The sequence below is a fragment of the Salmo salar genome, chromosome ssa14 (genome assembly GCF_905237065.1).
Source record: "Salmo salar chromosome ssa14, Ssal_v3.1, whole genome shotgun sequence".
NCBI classification, from domain to species: domain Eukaryota; kingdom Metazoa; phylum Chordata; class Actinopteri; order Salmoniformes; family Salmonidae; genus Salmo; species Salmo salar.
Window position 1 is genome coordinate 30,514,162 of NC_059455.1, and position 17,273 is coordinate 30,531,434.

At 41.3% G+C, this 17,273-nt stretch overlaps 1 protein-coding gene across 7 annotated transcripts in view; it reads left to right on the forward strand.

The window, feature by feature from the left end:
• Positions 1-14,719, forward strand: part of LOC106569131 (dystrobrevin alpha) — a 37,586-nt gene extending 22,867 nt beyond the window's left edge. For 3 of the 7 annotated variants that reach the window (XR_001320444.2, XR_001320442.2, XR_001320443.2), the window contains 9 exons: positions 258-352; positions 703-816; positions 2,390-2,486; positions 3,186-3,206; positions 11,712-11,871; positions 11,982-12,071; positions 12,167-12,266; positions 12,381-12,664; positions 12,842-14,719. Coding sequence is in view for 2 of the 7 variants with exons in the window: in XM_014140132.2 (XP_013995607.1) it covers positions 258-352; positions 703-816; positions 2,390-2,486; positions 3,186-3,206; positions 11,712-11,871; positions 11,982-12,071; positions 12,167-12,266; positions 12,381-12,510; positions 12,626-12,643 (825 nt within the window). In the remaining 5 variants the exon portion in view is untranslated. Of the gene's footprint in view, positions 1-257; positions 353-702; positions 817-2,389; positions 2,487-3,185; positions 3,207-3,648; positions 4,220-11,711; positions 11,872-11,981; positions 12,072-12,166; positions 12,267-12,380; positions 12,665-12,841 lie in introns of those variants that run through there. The other 4 variants (XR_001320445.2, XR_001320446.2, XM_014140132.2 and 1 more) reach the window with 3 other exon arrangements.
• The last annotated feature ends 2,554 nt before the right edge of the window (positions 14,720-17,273 follow it).

The window sequence follows — 17,273 nt, forward strand, 5'->3', positions numbered from 1 at the left end:
TAATCTTGACCCATCAGTGTTCGCTGTGGCTGATTATGTCACTGCTATGTAGTAGTGTATAAGGAAATAACATCAGCCAGATGACATCAGTACTGTAGATAATGTAATGTGTCTCTGTGTGTAATGATGTCATGTGTCCCTGTGTGTAATGATGATGTCATAATGTCCCCATTTGTAATGATAATGGTATGTGTCCCTGTGTGTAATGATAATATCATGTGTCCCTGTGTGTAATGATAATGTCATGTGTCTTACAGCAACAGCAGCAGAGGGTCCCCAACGATATCTCTTTCTCTCTGGATGCCAACAAGCAGCAGAGGCAGCTTATTGCTGAGCTAGAGAGCAAAAACAGGTCAGGGATGGTTTCCATCTGAATTTGCTTTTCTCTCTCTGTTCACCTATTCTTTCCAGCCCTGCCATCGTGCCAAATTACATGAAAGGAATGTGATAGGTTATTTAATGTGGTACTTAATGTGCTTCCCACACAACTGTGGTTGGTAGTTATTCAAATGGGCTGTAGCCCTGTTTGCATGGTAGTACCAGAAAAATACAAAAGCAACTCAAGTCTTAATGTCGTCAAGCTAGCTGGTAGAACCCCCTGTAATCCATCACACCATCTAAATCACACAAACAAAACTACTTCAGAAAGCCTACATATGTGACATACTAGCTTCAACTGGCCTGTGTTTATGTGTGTCACAGAGAGATCTTGCAGGAGATCCAGCGTCTGAAAGTGCAGCACGAGCAGGCCTCCCAGCCTCCCACATGCACGTCCCAACAGAACCCCACTCTGCTGGCCGAGTTACGGCTTCTCAGGTAGACCGACCCATCTCAAATTCTTCTACAAAACAATCTGTGACCATTTAAATGGACAATTACATTTGTATATAAACTCAGCAAAAAAAGAAACGTCCTCTCACTGTCAACTGCGTTTATTTTCAGAAAACTTAACATGTGTAAATATTTGTATGAACATAACAAGATTCAACAACTGAGACATAAACTGAACAAGTTCCACAGACATGTGACAAACAGAAATGGAATAATGTGTCCCTGAACAAAGGGAGGGTCAAAATCAAAAATAACAGTCAGTATCTGGTGTGGCCACTAGCTACATTAAGTACTGCAGTGCATCTCCTCCTCATGGACTGCACCAGATTTGCCAGTTCATGCTGTGAGATGTTACCCCACTCTTCCACCGAGGCATCTGCAAGTTCCCGGACATTTCTGGGGGAATGGCCCTAGCCCTCACCCTCCGATCCCACAGGTCCCAGATGTGCTCAATGGGATTGAGATCCGGGCTCTTCACTGGCCATGGCAGAACACTGACATTCCTGTCTTGCAGGAAATCACGCACAGAACAAGCAGTATGGCATTGTCATGCCACCAGGGTACCACATGAGGGAGGAGGATGTCTTCCCTGTAACGCACAGCGTTGAGATTGCCTGCAATGACAACAAGCTCAGTCCGATGATGCTGTGAAACACCGCCCCAGACCATGACGGACCCTCCACCTCCAAATCGATCCCACTCCAGAGTACAGGCCTCGGTGTAATGCTCATTCCTTCGACAATAAACGCAAATCCGACCATCACCCCTGGTGAGACAAAACCGCGAGTCGTCAGTGAAGAGCACCTTTTGCCAGTCCTGTCTGGTCCAGCAACGGTGGGTTTGTGCCCATAGGCGACGTTGTTTCTGGTGATGTCTGGTGAGGACCTGCCTTACAACAGGCCTACAAGCCCTCAGTCCAGCCTCTCTCAGCCTGTAGACAGTCTGACAGTCTTGTAGACAGTCTGAACACTGATGGAGGGATTGTGCGTTCCTGGTGTAACTCGGGCAGTTGTTGTTGCCATCCTGTACCTGTCCCACAGGTGTTCGGATGTACCGATCCTGTGCAGGTGTTGTTACACGTGCTCTGCCACTGCGAGGACGATCAGCTGTCCGTCCTGTCTCCCTGTAGCGCTGTCTTAGGCGTCTCACAGTACGGACATTGCAATTTATTGCCCTGGCCACATCTGCAGTCCTCGTGCCTCCTTGCAGCATGCCTAAGGCATGTTCATGCAGATGAGCAGGGACCCTGGGTATCTTTCTTTTGGTGTTTTTGAGAGTCAGTGGAAAGGCCTCTTTAGTGTCCTAAGTTTCCATAACTGTGACATTAATTGCCTACCGTCTGTAAGCTGTTAGTGTCTTAACGACCGTTCCACAGGTGCATGTTCATGAATTGTTTATGGTTCATTGAACAAGCATGGGAAACGGTGTTTAAACCCTTTACAATGAAGATCTGTGAAGTTATTTTAGTTTTTTACGAATTATCTTTGAAAGATAGGGTCCTGAAAAAGGGACATTTATTTTTTTGCTGAGTTTATTATGGTTGTTTTTCCTCTACCAGGCAACGCAAAGATGAGCTGGAGCAGAGGATGTCTGCTCTGCAGGAGAGTCGCAGGGAACTCATGGTACAGCTGGAGCAGCTGATGCTGCTGCTGAAGGTGCGTGAGAAAGCCATACAGTTTCATTTCTACTGTAATGTAGGCCTGCTAATGAGACGGGTAGAAAATCCAACACACTTTTCATTATCCCACCACTAGAGAGAGCACTTCTTCAAATCTCACTGGGGCTTCATCATAAGGAAGTTTCCATATCTTCAGTAAATCCTGAGTTGCTCTTGTTTGACAAGTCTTCCTTTCTCATCTTCTTACCATAATCCAAACGTCTCTTTACAAAAAAAGGTGTTTGTGTTCCCCAGTTTCTTCATGTTAAAATGTTTGAGATATAACCTTTTCCAGACCTTCTACTGGTCATTCTACTAAGAACAGTGTTTTGATCATATGTTATGACCACTGGCAACATACAAACAACATAACTCACATAATGGATATATAGGATACAATTCAGTTAGTCGGACACAACAACAGTCAATGGGGAAAGGGGTTTAAGAAGCCTCACATAAACTGCTTACTGTACTGAATTAAGTGGTAAGGCTATCAATCTAATTACTCCAATGAAGGGATCAATGCTAATCCAGTTAGCCCTACCTAGCATAACTATGCTAGCATCAGACTTGCTAAAGCCTACTATATGGGAGAAAATCCCAATAAGTTTTTACATATGAAAGAAATTGTCTTCATTGATTGATTATACTATTGTGTGCTTTTGGGACAGTACATGAATAACGTTTTTCTCAACAGGAGGAGGAAAGGAAGCAAGCTGTAAGTTCGTCTGTGAAACCTAAAATAACTAATGCTTCTTACAAAGAAACTTCTGAATGTGATGTTTGTGGTTTTGCTGACAATATTTTATCAGTTCTCATGGGAACTGAAAATGCGTCAGTCAGATGAACTAACAGCATGTTAGATATTTAAATAATATTGACTTAATGTAAAGTGCTGCTAAATGGGCCTAAAATGCATTATGGCACGTGCTCAATGTTTGTTGCTCACCAACCATGGATGTGTTTTCAGCAGAAAACTCTGCTGGCCTGAACTTTAGCAATTTTTGATCCATTACTGGGTCTTATAACATTATAATTAACAATATGGGAATTATGCTATTACTGACACAACTCTTGGAGGTTTCACGCAGTGATGAGGAGTAGGGCCATGAGCTTTTCCTGACCAAAACTACAATCCCTACTTTACGTTCCCCATACAGACCTATGGATATTCATAACTTCATGAATTCCAACTACCCTCCCATGCTAACAGGACAACACCCCAATCAGAAGAGACCAACAGTCCAGCAAGACAGCTATGCAGAAGCGACACAAAGAATAGAGCACCCTGCTGCAGCCGAGCTAAACCAGACAAGGCATCTGCTGAACATAATCTGCAAAAGAATCCATGAATTACTTCTTTCTTATTATCAGACATAGAATAATTAAAAATACAACCTATTATCATTATGAGTTTTACATAAGATACCCAGGAAAAGGGTTAAAGTTAGCTCTTATAAATATATGTAACCTCAGTAACAAAGTTCATGACATTAGTAATTTACTTATCTTAGATAATATGAATATATTAGCAATTTCTGAGGCTCGCTTAGAACACACCTTTGATACAGCAGTAGGAATACAATGATATAACATCTATTGAAAAGACAGGAATGTCTACGGGGGAGCTCAGAGAGGATCTCATGACATGTGAAGTAGAAGTGCTGTGGTTGCAGGTTCACCTGCCTCATCTGAAGCCTCTTCTTTTAAGGTGCTGCTATAGGTCACCAAATGCAAACTGTAAGTATCTGGAGAATATGTGTGTGATGTTAGATAAGGACCCTGATGCTATCAGAGAAATGTATTTTACTGGTGACCTGAACATTGACTGGTAATCATCTAGTTGTCCTCTCAAGAGGAAGCTTCTTACTGTGAGTAATGACTGTAACATAACCCAGGTTATCACTCAACCAACTAGAGTGTTGTCCAATAGTGGTGGATCTGTGACATCCACTTGCATTGAATATATCTTCACCAATGCTGCAGAGATTTGGTCCAAAGCAATATAAGTTCCCATTGGCTGTAGTGACCATAACATTGTGGCAATAACAAGGAAGGGCCTAAAGTTATTTATAAGAGATCATACAAAATGTTTTCTCAGGAGGAACTCTGCCTAGAAGGCCAGCATCCCGGAGTCGCCTCTTCACTATTGACATTGAGACTGGTGTTTTGCGGGTACTATTTAATGAAGCTGCCAGTTGAAGACTTGTGAGGCGTCTGTTTCTCAATCTAGGCACTCTAATATACTTGTCCTCTTGCTCAGTTGTGCACCGGGGCCTCTCAATCTTTCTATTCTGGTTAGGGCCAGTTTGCGCTGTTCTGTGAAGGTAGTAGTACACAGCATTGTACGAGATCTTCAGTTTCTTGCCAATTTCTCACATGGAATTGCCTTCATTTCTCAGAACAAGAAAAGACTGACAAGTTTCAGAAGAAAGGTCTTTGTTTCTGGCCATTTTGAGCCTGTAATCGAACCCACAAATGCTGATGCTCCAGATACTCAACTAGTCTAAAGAAGGCCAGTTTTTCAGCGGTGCTAACATAATTGCAAAAGGGTTTTCTAATGATCAATTAGCCTTTTAAAATTATAAACTTCGATTAGCTAACACAGCGTGCCATTGGATCACAGGAGTGATGGTTGCTGATAATGGGCCTCTGTACACCTATGTAGATATTCCATTAAAACATCTGCCGTTTCCGGCTACAATTGTCATTTACAGCATTAACAATGTCTACACTGTATGTCTGATCAATTTGATGTTATTTTAATGGCCAAAAAATGTGCTTTTCTTTCAAAAACAAGGACATTTCTAAGTGACCCCAAACTTTTGAACAGTAGTGTATGTTGGTATGTTGGTCTGATGTGTATAAGGAAGAGAATCCAGATACAGCACTTGCAGTATTTGTTATATTGTTCTTGCCAATTGTTGACAAACATGCAACTGTTAAGAAACTAACTATGAGAACTGTTAGAGCCCTCTGGAAAGATGGTGAATTGAAAATGTTATGGTTCAAAGAAATGATGCAAAAAAGGTGGCAAACAAGTCTGGCTGCTCAGCTGATTGGTTTTTTATACTGTCAATTGAGAAATGTTGTGACTAAATATATACAGTTGAAGTCGGACGTTTACATACACCTTAGCCAAATACATTTAAACTGAGTTTTTCACAATTCCTGACATTTAATCTTAGTAAAAATGTCCTGTCTTAGGTCAGTCAGGATCACCACTTTATTTTAAGAGTGTGAAATGTCAGAATAATAGTAGAGAGAATGATTTATTTCAGCTTTTATTTCTTTCATTGCATTCCCAGTGGGTCAGAAGTTTACATACATTCAATTAGTATTTGGTAGCATTGCCTTTAAATTGTTTAACTTGGGTCAAACGTTTCGGGTAGCCTTCCACAAGCTTCCCACAATAAGTTGGGTGAATTTTGGCCCATTCCTCCTGACAGAGCTGGTGTAACTGAGTCAGGTTTGTAGGCTTCCTTGCTCGCACACACTTTTTCAGTTCTGCCCACATATTTTCTATACGATTGAGGTCAGGGCTTTGTGATGGCTACTCCAATACCTTGACTTTGTTGTCCTTAAGCCATTTTGCCACAACTTTGGAAGTATGCTTGGGGTCATTTTCCATTTGGAAGACCCATTTGCGACTAAGCTTTAACTTCCTGATGTCTTGAGATGTTGCTTCAATATGTCCACATAATGTTCCTACCTCATGATGCCATCTATTTTGTGAAGTGCACCAGTCCCTCCTGCAGCAAAGCACCCCCACAACATGATGCTGCCACCCCCATGCTTCACGGTTGGGATGGTGTTCTTTGGCTTGCAAGCCTCCCCCTTTTTCCTCAAAACATATTTTTGTTTCATCAGATCAGAGGATATTCCTACAAAAAGTACAATCTTTGTCCCCATGTGCAGTTGCAACCCATAATGTGGCTTTTTTATGGCGGTTTTGAAGCAGTGGCTTCTTCCTTGCTGAGCGGCCTTTCAGGTTATGACGATATATGACTTGTTTTACTGTGGATAGATACTTCTGTACCTGTTTCCTCCATCATCTTCACAAGGTCCTTTGCTGTTGTTCTGGGATTGATTTGCACTTTTCGCACCAAAGTACGTTCATCTAGGAGACAGAACGCGTCTCCTTCCTGAGTGGTATGACGGCTGCGTGGTCCCATGGTGTATATACTTGCGTACTATTGTTTTTACAGATGAACGTGGTACCTTCTGGTGTTTTGAAATTGCTCCCAAGGATGAATCAGACTTGTGGAGGTCTACAATATTTTTCTGAGGTCTTGGCTTATTTCTTTTGATTTTCCCATGATGTCAAGCAAAGAGGCACTGAGTTTGAAGGTAGGCATTGAAATACATGCACAGGTACACCTCCAATTGACTCAAATGATATCAATTAGCCTATCAGAAGCTTCTAGAGCCATGACATTATTTTATGGAATTTTCCAAGCTGTTTAAAGGCACAGTCAACTTAGTGTATGTACACTTCTGACCCACTGGAATTGTGATACAGTGAATTATAAGTGAAATAATCTGTCTGTAAACAATTGTTAGTAAAATGACTTGTGTCATGCACAATGTAGATGTCCTAACCGACTTACCAAAACTATAGTTTGTTAACAAGAAATTTGTGGAGTGGTTGAAAAATGAGTTTTAATGACTCCAACCTAAGTATATGTAAACTTCCGACTTCAACTGTATATACAGTACCAGTCAAAAGTTTGGACACGGACCTCCCGAGTGGCGCAGTGGTCAAAGGCACTGCATCGCAGTGCTAGCTGTGCCACTAGAGATCCTGGTTCGAGTCCAGGCTCTGTCGCAGCCGGCCGTGCCAGGGAGACCCATGGGTCGGCGCACAATTGGCCCAGCGTCGTCCGGGTTAGGGGAGGGTTTGGCCAGCAGGGATGTTCTTGTCCCATCGTGCACTAGCGACTCCTGTGGTGGGCTGGGTACAATGCATGCTGACGTGTACGGTCGCCAGGTGTACAGTGTTTTCTCCGTCACATTGGTGCAGCTGGCTTCCGGGTTAAGCGAGCAGTGTGTCTAGAAGCAGTGCAGCTTGGCTGGGTTGTGTTTCAGAGAACGCACGGCTCTCGACCTTTGCCTCTCCCGAGTCCGTTCGGGAGTTGCAGCCATGGGACAAGACTGTCACTACCAATTGGATACCACGAAATTGGGGAGAAAAGGGGTAAAAAAAATGTGGACACACCTACACATTCATAGGTTTTTCTTTATTTTTACTATTTTCAACATTGTAGAATAATAGTGAAGCCATGAAAACTATGAAATAACACATTGAATCATGTAGTAACCAAAAAAGTGTTAAACAAATCAAAATATATTTTAGATTTGTAACGGTTGTCCAAAGGAGTAGACCAAGGTGCAGCGTTGTAAGTGTTCATCTTGATATTTATTGTTACTCAGAATACTTAAACAAAATAATAAACAATGGTAAACGACCGTCACGTCTTGCAGGCTTACCGAGCAGTACAAAAATAACATCCCACAACTCAAGGAGGGAAAAAGGGCTGCCTAAGTATGGTTCCCAATCAGAGACAACGATAGGCAGCTGCCTCTGATTGGAAACCATACCTGGCCAAAACATAGAAATATAAAACATAGAATGCCCACCCCACACCCTGTCCTAACAAAATATAGAAATAAACCGTCTCTCTCAGGTCAGGGCGTGACAAGATTCTTCAAAGTAGCCACCCTTTGACTTGATGGCAGCTTTGCACACTTTTGGCATTCTCTCAACCAGCTTCATGAGGTAGTCACCTGGAATGAATTTCAATTAACAAGTGTGCCTTGTTAAATGTTAATTTGTGGAATTTCCTTCTTAATGTGTTTGAGCCAATCAGTTGTGTTGTGACAAGGTAGGGGTGGTATACAGAAGATAGCCCTATTTTGCAAAAGACCAAGGCCACAAGAACAGCTCAAATAAGCAAAAGGAAACGACAGTCAGTCATTACTTTAAGACATGAAGGTCAGTCAATGCAGAACATTCAAAGAACTTTGAAAGTGCAGTCGCAAAAACCATTGCAGCGCTATGATGAAACTGGCTCTCATGAGGACCGCCACAGGAAAGGAAGACCCAGAGTTACCTCTGCTGCAGAGGATAAGTTCATTAGAGTTACTAGCCTCAGAAATTGTAGGCCAAATAAATGCTTCACAGAGTTCAAGTAACAGACACATCTCAACATCAACTGTTCAGAGGAGACTGCGTGAATCAGGCCTTTATGGTTGAATTGCTGCAAAGAAACCACTACTAAAGGACACCAATAATATGAAGAGACTTGCTTGGGCCAAGAAACACGAGCAATGGACATTAGACCGGTGGAAATCTGTCCTTTGGTCTGATGAGTCCAAATTTGAGATTTTTGGTTCCATCCGCCGTGTCTTTGTGAGACGCAGAGTAGGTCAATGGATGATCTCCGCATATGTCGTTCCCACCGTGAAGCATGGAGCAGGAGGTGTGATGGTGTGGGGGTGCTTTGCTGGTGAGATTGTATGTAATTTATTTAGAATTCAAGGCACATTTTACCAGCATGGCTACCACAGCATTCTGAAGCAATATGCCATCCCATCCCAGCATTCCAGGTGAAGCTGGTTGAGAGAATGTCAAGAGTGTGCAAAGCTGTCATCAAGGCAAAGGGTGGCTACTTTGAAGAATCTAAAATGTAATTTGTTTTACACTTTTTTGGTTACAACATGAGTCTAAATGTGTTATTTCATAGTTTTTATTTATTCACTATCATTCTACCATGTAGAAAATAGTAAAAAATTAAGAAAAACCCTTAAATCAGTAGGTGTGTTCAAACTTTTGACTGGTACTGTATATTTTACCAAAACAAAATAAATGATACAAATAAAAAACATGACATTATGGGCAGAAAACCCAAATAATCGTTTGTTGAAGTTGATGGGTCATTTATCACAAAACCTTTTGATATAGACAATCATTTCAGTTACTATTTAACCGGTAAAGTGGACAAACTGAGAAGTGAAATGACAATATTGAACAGTGAGCCATCATATTTGTCTACTGAAGATCTAATAATGATTGCTGTTTTGAATTTGGTCAAGTTTGTGTGAAAGAGGTGGAAAAACGGTTGTTATCCATCAATAATGATAAGCCACCAGGTATAAATAATCTAAATGGGAAAATATTGAGAATGGTAGCAGACTGTATTACTACCCCTTTCTTTTGCCAAAGCCTAACGGAGTGTGTGCCCACAGGCGTGAAAAGAAGCTTAAGTAATTCCACTGCCTAACAATAGTAAAGCGCACTTTGCTGTCTCTTACAGCCGCCCAATCAGTTTGCTTCCTGTTCTTAGTAAACTGATGGAGAGAATTGTGTTTTTTTTTAAGTTAACTACTGACTTTCAGCATGCATATAAGGAAGTGCACTCAACTAGTACTGCACTGACTCTGATAATAAGATTATAGTTGGAGCTGTAGTGTAAGATTTCAGTGCAGCCTTTGATGTTATTGATCATAATTTGTTATTGAAAAAACTCACTTGTTATGGCTTTACATCACCTGCGATCACATGGTTGGAGAGTTACTTATCCAATAGAACTCTGAGAGTATTCTTCAATGGAAGCTTCTCGAACATCAGATATGTACAGTGTGGTATCCCTCAGGGCAGTTGCCTTGGGCCGTTACTCTACTCTATTTTTACAAATGATTTGCCACTTGTCTTACAAGAAGCCAAAATTACTATATATGCTGATGATTGCACACTCTACACATCAGCACCTACAGCCAGTGAGCTCAATGAGACTCTTAGGAGTTATAGTCAGTGTCAGAATGGGTAATTAACAATAAACTGGTCTTACATACATCTAAAACCAAAAGCATTGTATTTGGTTCAAAGCAGCTGAACTCCTAGGAGTACCATTGGATGGTCAGTTATCAGGATCAAGTCATATTGACAAAGTTATTGTGAAGATGGTAGAGGTATGTCTGTTATTAAAAGATGTTTTGAGTTTTTGACACAAAGATCAACTGTACTAGTTGTTCAGGCTTTGATCTTGTCCGATCTTGATTACTGTCCGGTAATATGGTCAGGTGCAGCAAAGAAAGACCTAGCAAAGCTGCAGCTGGTTCAAAACAAAGCAACACGCCTTGCCCTATAACTGCACACACTGAACTAACATCAACAACATGCATGATAGTCTTTCATGGTTGAGGAGAAATTGACGACCTCACTTCTAGTCTTTTTAAGAATCATTTGTGTGTTGAAAATGGCTAACCACTTAAATAATCTATTTGCATACACTTTGAACAGACATACATACCCTACCAGACATGCCACTATGGGTTTCTTCACGGTACCCAAACCAAACCAAAAACAGATTTAGTTTTATATAGAGCCATGTCATCATGTAATATTCTGCCACCAGATGTTTATCTTTAAAAAACAGATACAAAACATATTGTACCATAGCGCCTGGCCTCTTTCTAAAGATCTAATTTAACTGTACTGTATATAATAATATTAATATATATGATAGCATGTTTGTTGTCTCTTGTTGTCTTTCCTATATATAACTCATATTTTTTTGGGGGGGTCAAATTACGATCTTGTCTCATCGCTGCAACTCCCCAACGGGCTCGGGAGAGGCGAAGGTCGAGTTATGCGTCCTCCAAAACATGACCCGCCAAGCCGCGCTTCTTAACACCCGCTCGCTTAACCCAGAAGCCAGCTGCACCAATGTGTCGGAGGAAACACCGTTCAACCGATGACTGCTGTCAGCTCGCAGTAGCCCGGCCTGCCACAAGGCGTCGCTAGAGTACGATGAGCCAAGTAAAGCCCCCCCGGCCAAACCCTCCTCTAACCTGGATGACACTGGGCCAATTGTGCGCCGCCCTATAGGACTCACAACACTGCGATGTAGTGCCTTAGACCACTGCACCACTCGGGAGGCCCCTTATTTTATATTTAATGTAATATCTTATGTTGTTCTTGTCTGTTACTGTTCTGTACTTCGTCATGTATTTGTACCCCAGGAAGAGTAGCTGCTGTAGCTAATGAGAATCCTAATAACTGAGTCATTCAGTATAGAAATAGCTCCACAAACATTAGATAGATCATTGTGGATGATCACTGGTTGTTACTGCACTGGTGTACTACTGCAACTACTGACACAGTGACAGGAAGTGACACCTAGAGTCACGCTAAACCCATGCTTCCTGTTTCCTGTTTCAGACTCAGGGACCTGGCTCCCCCCGCTCGTCTCCCAGCCACACAGTCAGTCGGCCCATCCCCATGCCAACCCAGTCAGAATCTGCCGGCACCACACCCACTCACACCCCTCAGGACTCACTCATGGGTGTGGGAGGGGACGTGCAGGAGGCCTTCGCTCAGGGTAATACACACACTCACACACCTTTACAGTTAGGAGTGCAGTAGCCTCCTCAGGTTCTGGAATGCCACAGTGTGTGTAGGCTTATGTACCAGCCTCTGTTCTATCTCCAGGCCCCAGAAGGAACTTGAGAAATGACCTCCTTGTTGCTGCTGACTCCATCACCAACACCATGTCTTCATTGGTTAAAGAGCTCAATTCAGGTAATACTATGGTCTCATTGTGTCTCTGACTTTTGAAAATATACCTTTCATATCCTCCGAGCATTTTAAAGCTGTGTGTGTTTTGTCTTCTCCAGAGGCTGGAAGTCAATCAGGGAGCAACATGGACTCTCAGACAGATGAACTGGTCTCCTCTCCCACTTCCGATCTTCTAGCACAGATGAGCACTAAACCACGGTAACTACAGTATGTAGTATGCACAGTGTGTAGATATGCTGTATGAATCTCTATAAAAGCTCCAAATCATATATAGAAGATTGCAGTATGGTAATGTTGGATTTACCTCCATAGTGTTGGTGGCAGGAACCCTGGTGGAGTTGAGGAGGAGTGCTATGAGAATGACTTGGTTCAGGTGCTGGAGGATGAGCTGAAGATGGGGGAACAACTAAAACACAGACGGGAGCAAGAGAAAACCCATATGGTGACCTATGGTTTGAGTTATTATAATGGAAAATAAGTGCATTTCAAAACACATTCCTTACATATTCCTTGAATTCTTCTCTCTTCATTTTGGTTGTTTTCTTGGTGCGGTACAGGTGACTTTGCAGCAATGACCTTGTTTAACAAGTCTCCTGGTAAGAAGACGAATGTATTTATTTTACATGTTCTTACCATTTGATGTTCACTGCGCAAAAATAATAACTATTCATCTTCTGTGTCTATTTGATTCACTGCCTGGAATATATTTTTTCTCACTACGCTATATTCCAGTACAAATGGGCAGAGTATTTAACTCCCTGTCCTCTCAACAGGTAAGCAATATGAAAAGCCACAAAAGTAGAAAAACACTGGAAGATGGATGAGAAGAGAAGGCATATAGAGAAGGCTGTGAAGAGATGATGGTCCACATGCATGCAAGTCAAGCTAAAAAAGAAGTGACAAGGAGGAAGGATCAAAGTTATTACACTGCTAAATCCAACAATAGAATACATAGTTATATTATGTAAAGATCTATTTTTTAAACCAACAGCATTTCTAAGTGAATACTGTGAACCGATATGGAGGGATTATTAAACAAAGCAGCTGTCTATTATACCACCGGTGCCATAAAATCGAATAGCTTTGTTGACAATTATTTGATATTTAATCATATTATTTTTGGGTATGAGTTGTTGAAGAATTGTGCAAATATATGCTGTAGTTAATTTTTCCCTGAGGCCGCATTCGGTCTTCAACGAGGTCCGGAGTGTCGCACTGAATTGTTTAAAATATTTCCTTGCTGTCAAAATTTGCAAAAAATTGTCCTCTATCCATCATTTTGGGAATTGCCTATGATCTCTGACTGTTTAGTAGCGAGCTGGACTGTCAAGAAACTGTATGAGTATAGGTCCAATATCATTTCTACACAGTTTTGATTAGATTTTAGTCCTTTTTTTTTCATTTTAAAGTGTATTTTTACTCAAACCACCCACGGGCCAGATTGGACGCCCTCTGACCTGCGGGTCGTATGTTTGATACCCCTGCTGTAGGTGTATTGCTGGTGAGATTGCTTTTTAAACCAAATAGTAAACTTGGTATATGTGTAAACTGAGGCACAACTGTATAATCCAGAGGGTAGCTACAGTATGTCTGACGCTATGACCTGGTTGGCCCACCAGTCGAATGATACTGGTGTTGTATCGCTTTTGTATTTGTTGTTTGACCTTTTAGCTTTTTGATTGACCTATTGAAAGAGTGGCTTGTCAGATAGTTTATTTTATTTGCCTTAGCTGGTTAGTCTAGCTCACCTTTGGATGGGGTACAGTCAGACCTTCAATGCAGCATGTACTGTAGCTAACATTGTTCCAGCCACTGATAAATTCACTGTCAAAATCAATTTGTTTATTTCACCCACAAGTATTGCCTAGTAGTTAATAGTACTGTATTACGTAAGACAACTTTGCAGCCGAGGAACAATGTTATTTGCCTTCTGCATGTTGTGTTTGCCACATTGCAAATTTTATTTAATTCCACCTGGAGTATTAAGCCGTTAGGTGATACTAAGAGAATGAGACAGTATAAGACAAAGAAGCTGAACCTATGATACATCTAATGCTGGAAAGTAATATTGTCTACTGAAGGATTTTGTTACCTAATAGCTATACATTGATTAAGAGTTATAGTTGAGTTTATTTTATTATAGCTGCTTGAGATTTGAAGATGTGACGACATAAATGAAATTGGAGTAGGGAGTACAGTACGTAGACAGTACATAGTAGATAGAATGGACAGTACAGTACATATAATGGACAACATTGTTCATAACACTCCAGATTCTAAGGTTTACACTTGCAAGAACAGAGGACATTGTTTGTTTACCATGTTTCAGAATCAATATCTTCTGTTTTACCAGAGATTTTGAAGTTGCATTGTCATTTAAATGTTCTGACCAAATTATTAGCGTTCTTATACTCACTCACACACAAATCTCTCACAAACATACACTCAAAGACACTCACAGTCACACACTTGGTAACCAAGCTCATTGTGTGTAAATGTTACCCAGTCACTTTAAAATATGTGGTGCAAGCCAATAAATGTGTGAAATATATCTAGTATGATTTTCAAACTAATTCGTATAAGTGATTTTGCATGGTGGTGATGATGCATAATAAAGATTTGACACAACATGATAATGTTGTTGCCTATGAGCTCTTTCTCTTCTTTTTATCCATCACTTATAAAAGGCACCTGCATAGCCTGGAATCCAAACTGATATCTGTTTGAAGCAATGATGAAACTGAGAATATCAGTTTGGATTCCAGGATAGCACTATGAATTCCCATAGGTTTGCTTTACTGCCCCACAATTTATTATCTGTCACTAGTTCAATGCACCCAGCTCACTGCATTTAATTCATCACACACCCTCCCAGTTAGAACAAAAGAGCAGACAACCATTGCTAGATAAGATCACTACTTGTGTATAACCTCACACAGACTGTAGGTGTATCCCTTGGCAACTGTCAATAATATAGGGTCTCTGTTGAATTCAGAAGTAGCCTTCAAGTTGACATGATTCCCTAAGAATTTAAATCAGTAGAACAATTGCACGCAGCAGCTGGGTACTGAACGTCTGAAAGTATGTCAAATAACCCCTTGGGCCAAAGAAAAGGCCTTCGCCGAAGCATTTCAGCCAAGGTAATCTTAAATGCTAATGACATTTCATGCTTTCTTGCTCCTAACTTATTTATGAAACTGACACCATCGTTTCATTGCTTTGCCTGCTCTGTCCTCTGTTTCTGCTCTCCTGCTCTTGCTTGACAGGCCACTCCATTGTTCTGTCTTCCTCCCTCTACGTAGGACTTGAGTGCCCCCTGCTGTTCAACAAGTATCTTCTTCTTTGGTATTATGGCGGTCCGAAAGCAGGCGGTGCGTCACTCCGCCTACTTTCTTGGCTGTATATCAGCCTACTATTCTGGAGAATGAATTCATTACACTTTGTGAAAAAGTTGCCCTACCGACTAACCCTACACCCATTAAAACCTCATCACTATTCCACTACTTTGGCTCTATCTGATCCTACATCAGGCCAACAGCCTGGGAGGACGGGACACTATCGTTCAAACACCTTGTAACTCTTCTGCAGTAAAATCTCATACACCCAAGTACTTCTCCGCAGCTGCCATCACAACATCTATCCTATGTGATTTACTTTCCATTCCTGCTGTACAGTTGACAACCATGAAAGCCAAAAATACGAACCTTACTGAAGCATATTTTATTCCTATCACTCTCACTCTCTATTGACCTCTGCCTACTCACAGGGGATCCTCTTAGGATCTCTCACCCTGGACCCATTTTCCTCTACTACTCTCATCACTGCCTCAGCATACGACACCTTCTGCACTACTTTGATCCTGGTAACCTCAACATGTTTTTGTCTCACCGAACACCTCTGATCTCCAACACCATGCGTAACCCTACAGTTTACACACACAACTTTTTCCACCGATACTACAAATTCCTTTGCCTCATGTCCTCCTGCACACTTCTCACATCTAGAAATCTCCCTCCTACAGACTGCCGCCAACACCATAAGCTTGACATCTAAAACACCGTAATGGGTTTGGGACAAAAGCTCTCACGGGATAACTCGCACATCGTAACTTGACTTTATCTGATAAAAACTTACCATCAAAATTCAGTTGTACAGGCATTGTCTTCTCTGTTTCACCACGCTCTCCACCGAGTCTGTGTTGCACCAAACGGTGGTCGTCACGGACACCGGGAATCTTCAACTTCATCTTCAACTTCACCAAACCCTCCTCAACACTTAATACCAGTCCAGTTATCACTCCTTTCAACAGAGGCGCGCTGCTCAGGAGAGAAAAACATGTCACAGTTCTTGTCCCCAGTCAATTTTGCTGTGACTCTTACATGGATGATGTTAAAAATATTTGTTGGTCTAATGTGATTAATAAGGAGCATCCAGACGCTGCACTTGATGTATTTATGAAATTGCTTCTTCCAATTATTGATAAACATGCACCTATTAAGAAACTGACTGTTAGAACTGTTAAGGCTCCATGGATTGATGAGGAATTGAAAAACTGTATGGTGGAAAGAGATGGGGTAAGAAGAGTGGCTAATAAGTCTGGCTGCACATCTGACTAGCTGACTTACTGCAAATTGAGAAATGATGTGACTAAACTCAACAAAAAGAACAAGAAACTGTATTTTGAGGCCATGATCAATGATATAATGAATGCTGGAAAAAAACTTTGGAGTATTTCAATTAAATTATGGTCAGAAAGACAAATTCAACTCCATCTTTCATCGAATCAGATGGCTTATTCATCACAAAACCATTTGATGTTGCCAATTATTTTAATGATTACTTCAAGTGGGCAAACTTAGGCAGGAAATTCCAACAATGAACAGTTGGCCGTCGTATTCATGCATAGAAAAACAAATAAGAAAGAAAAGCATTGCAAGTTTGACTTTTGTAAAGTTAGTGTGGGAGAGGTGGAAAAATTATTGTTATCGAACAATAATGACAAACCTCCTGGCATTGACAACTTAGATGGAAAGCGACTGAGGATGGTAGCTGACTCTATAGCCACTCCTATCTGTCATATCTTTAATCTGAGCCTAGAGGAAAGTCTTTGTCCTCAGGCCTGGAGGGAGCCAACGTAATTCCTACCCAAGAGTGGTAAAGAGGCCTTTACTGATTTTAACAGCAGACCTATAAGCGTGGTACCAG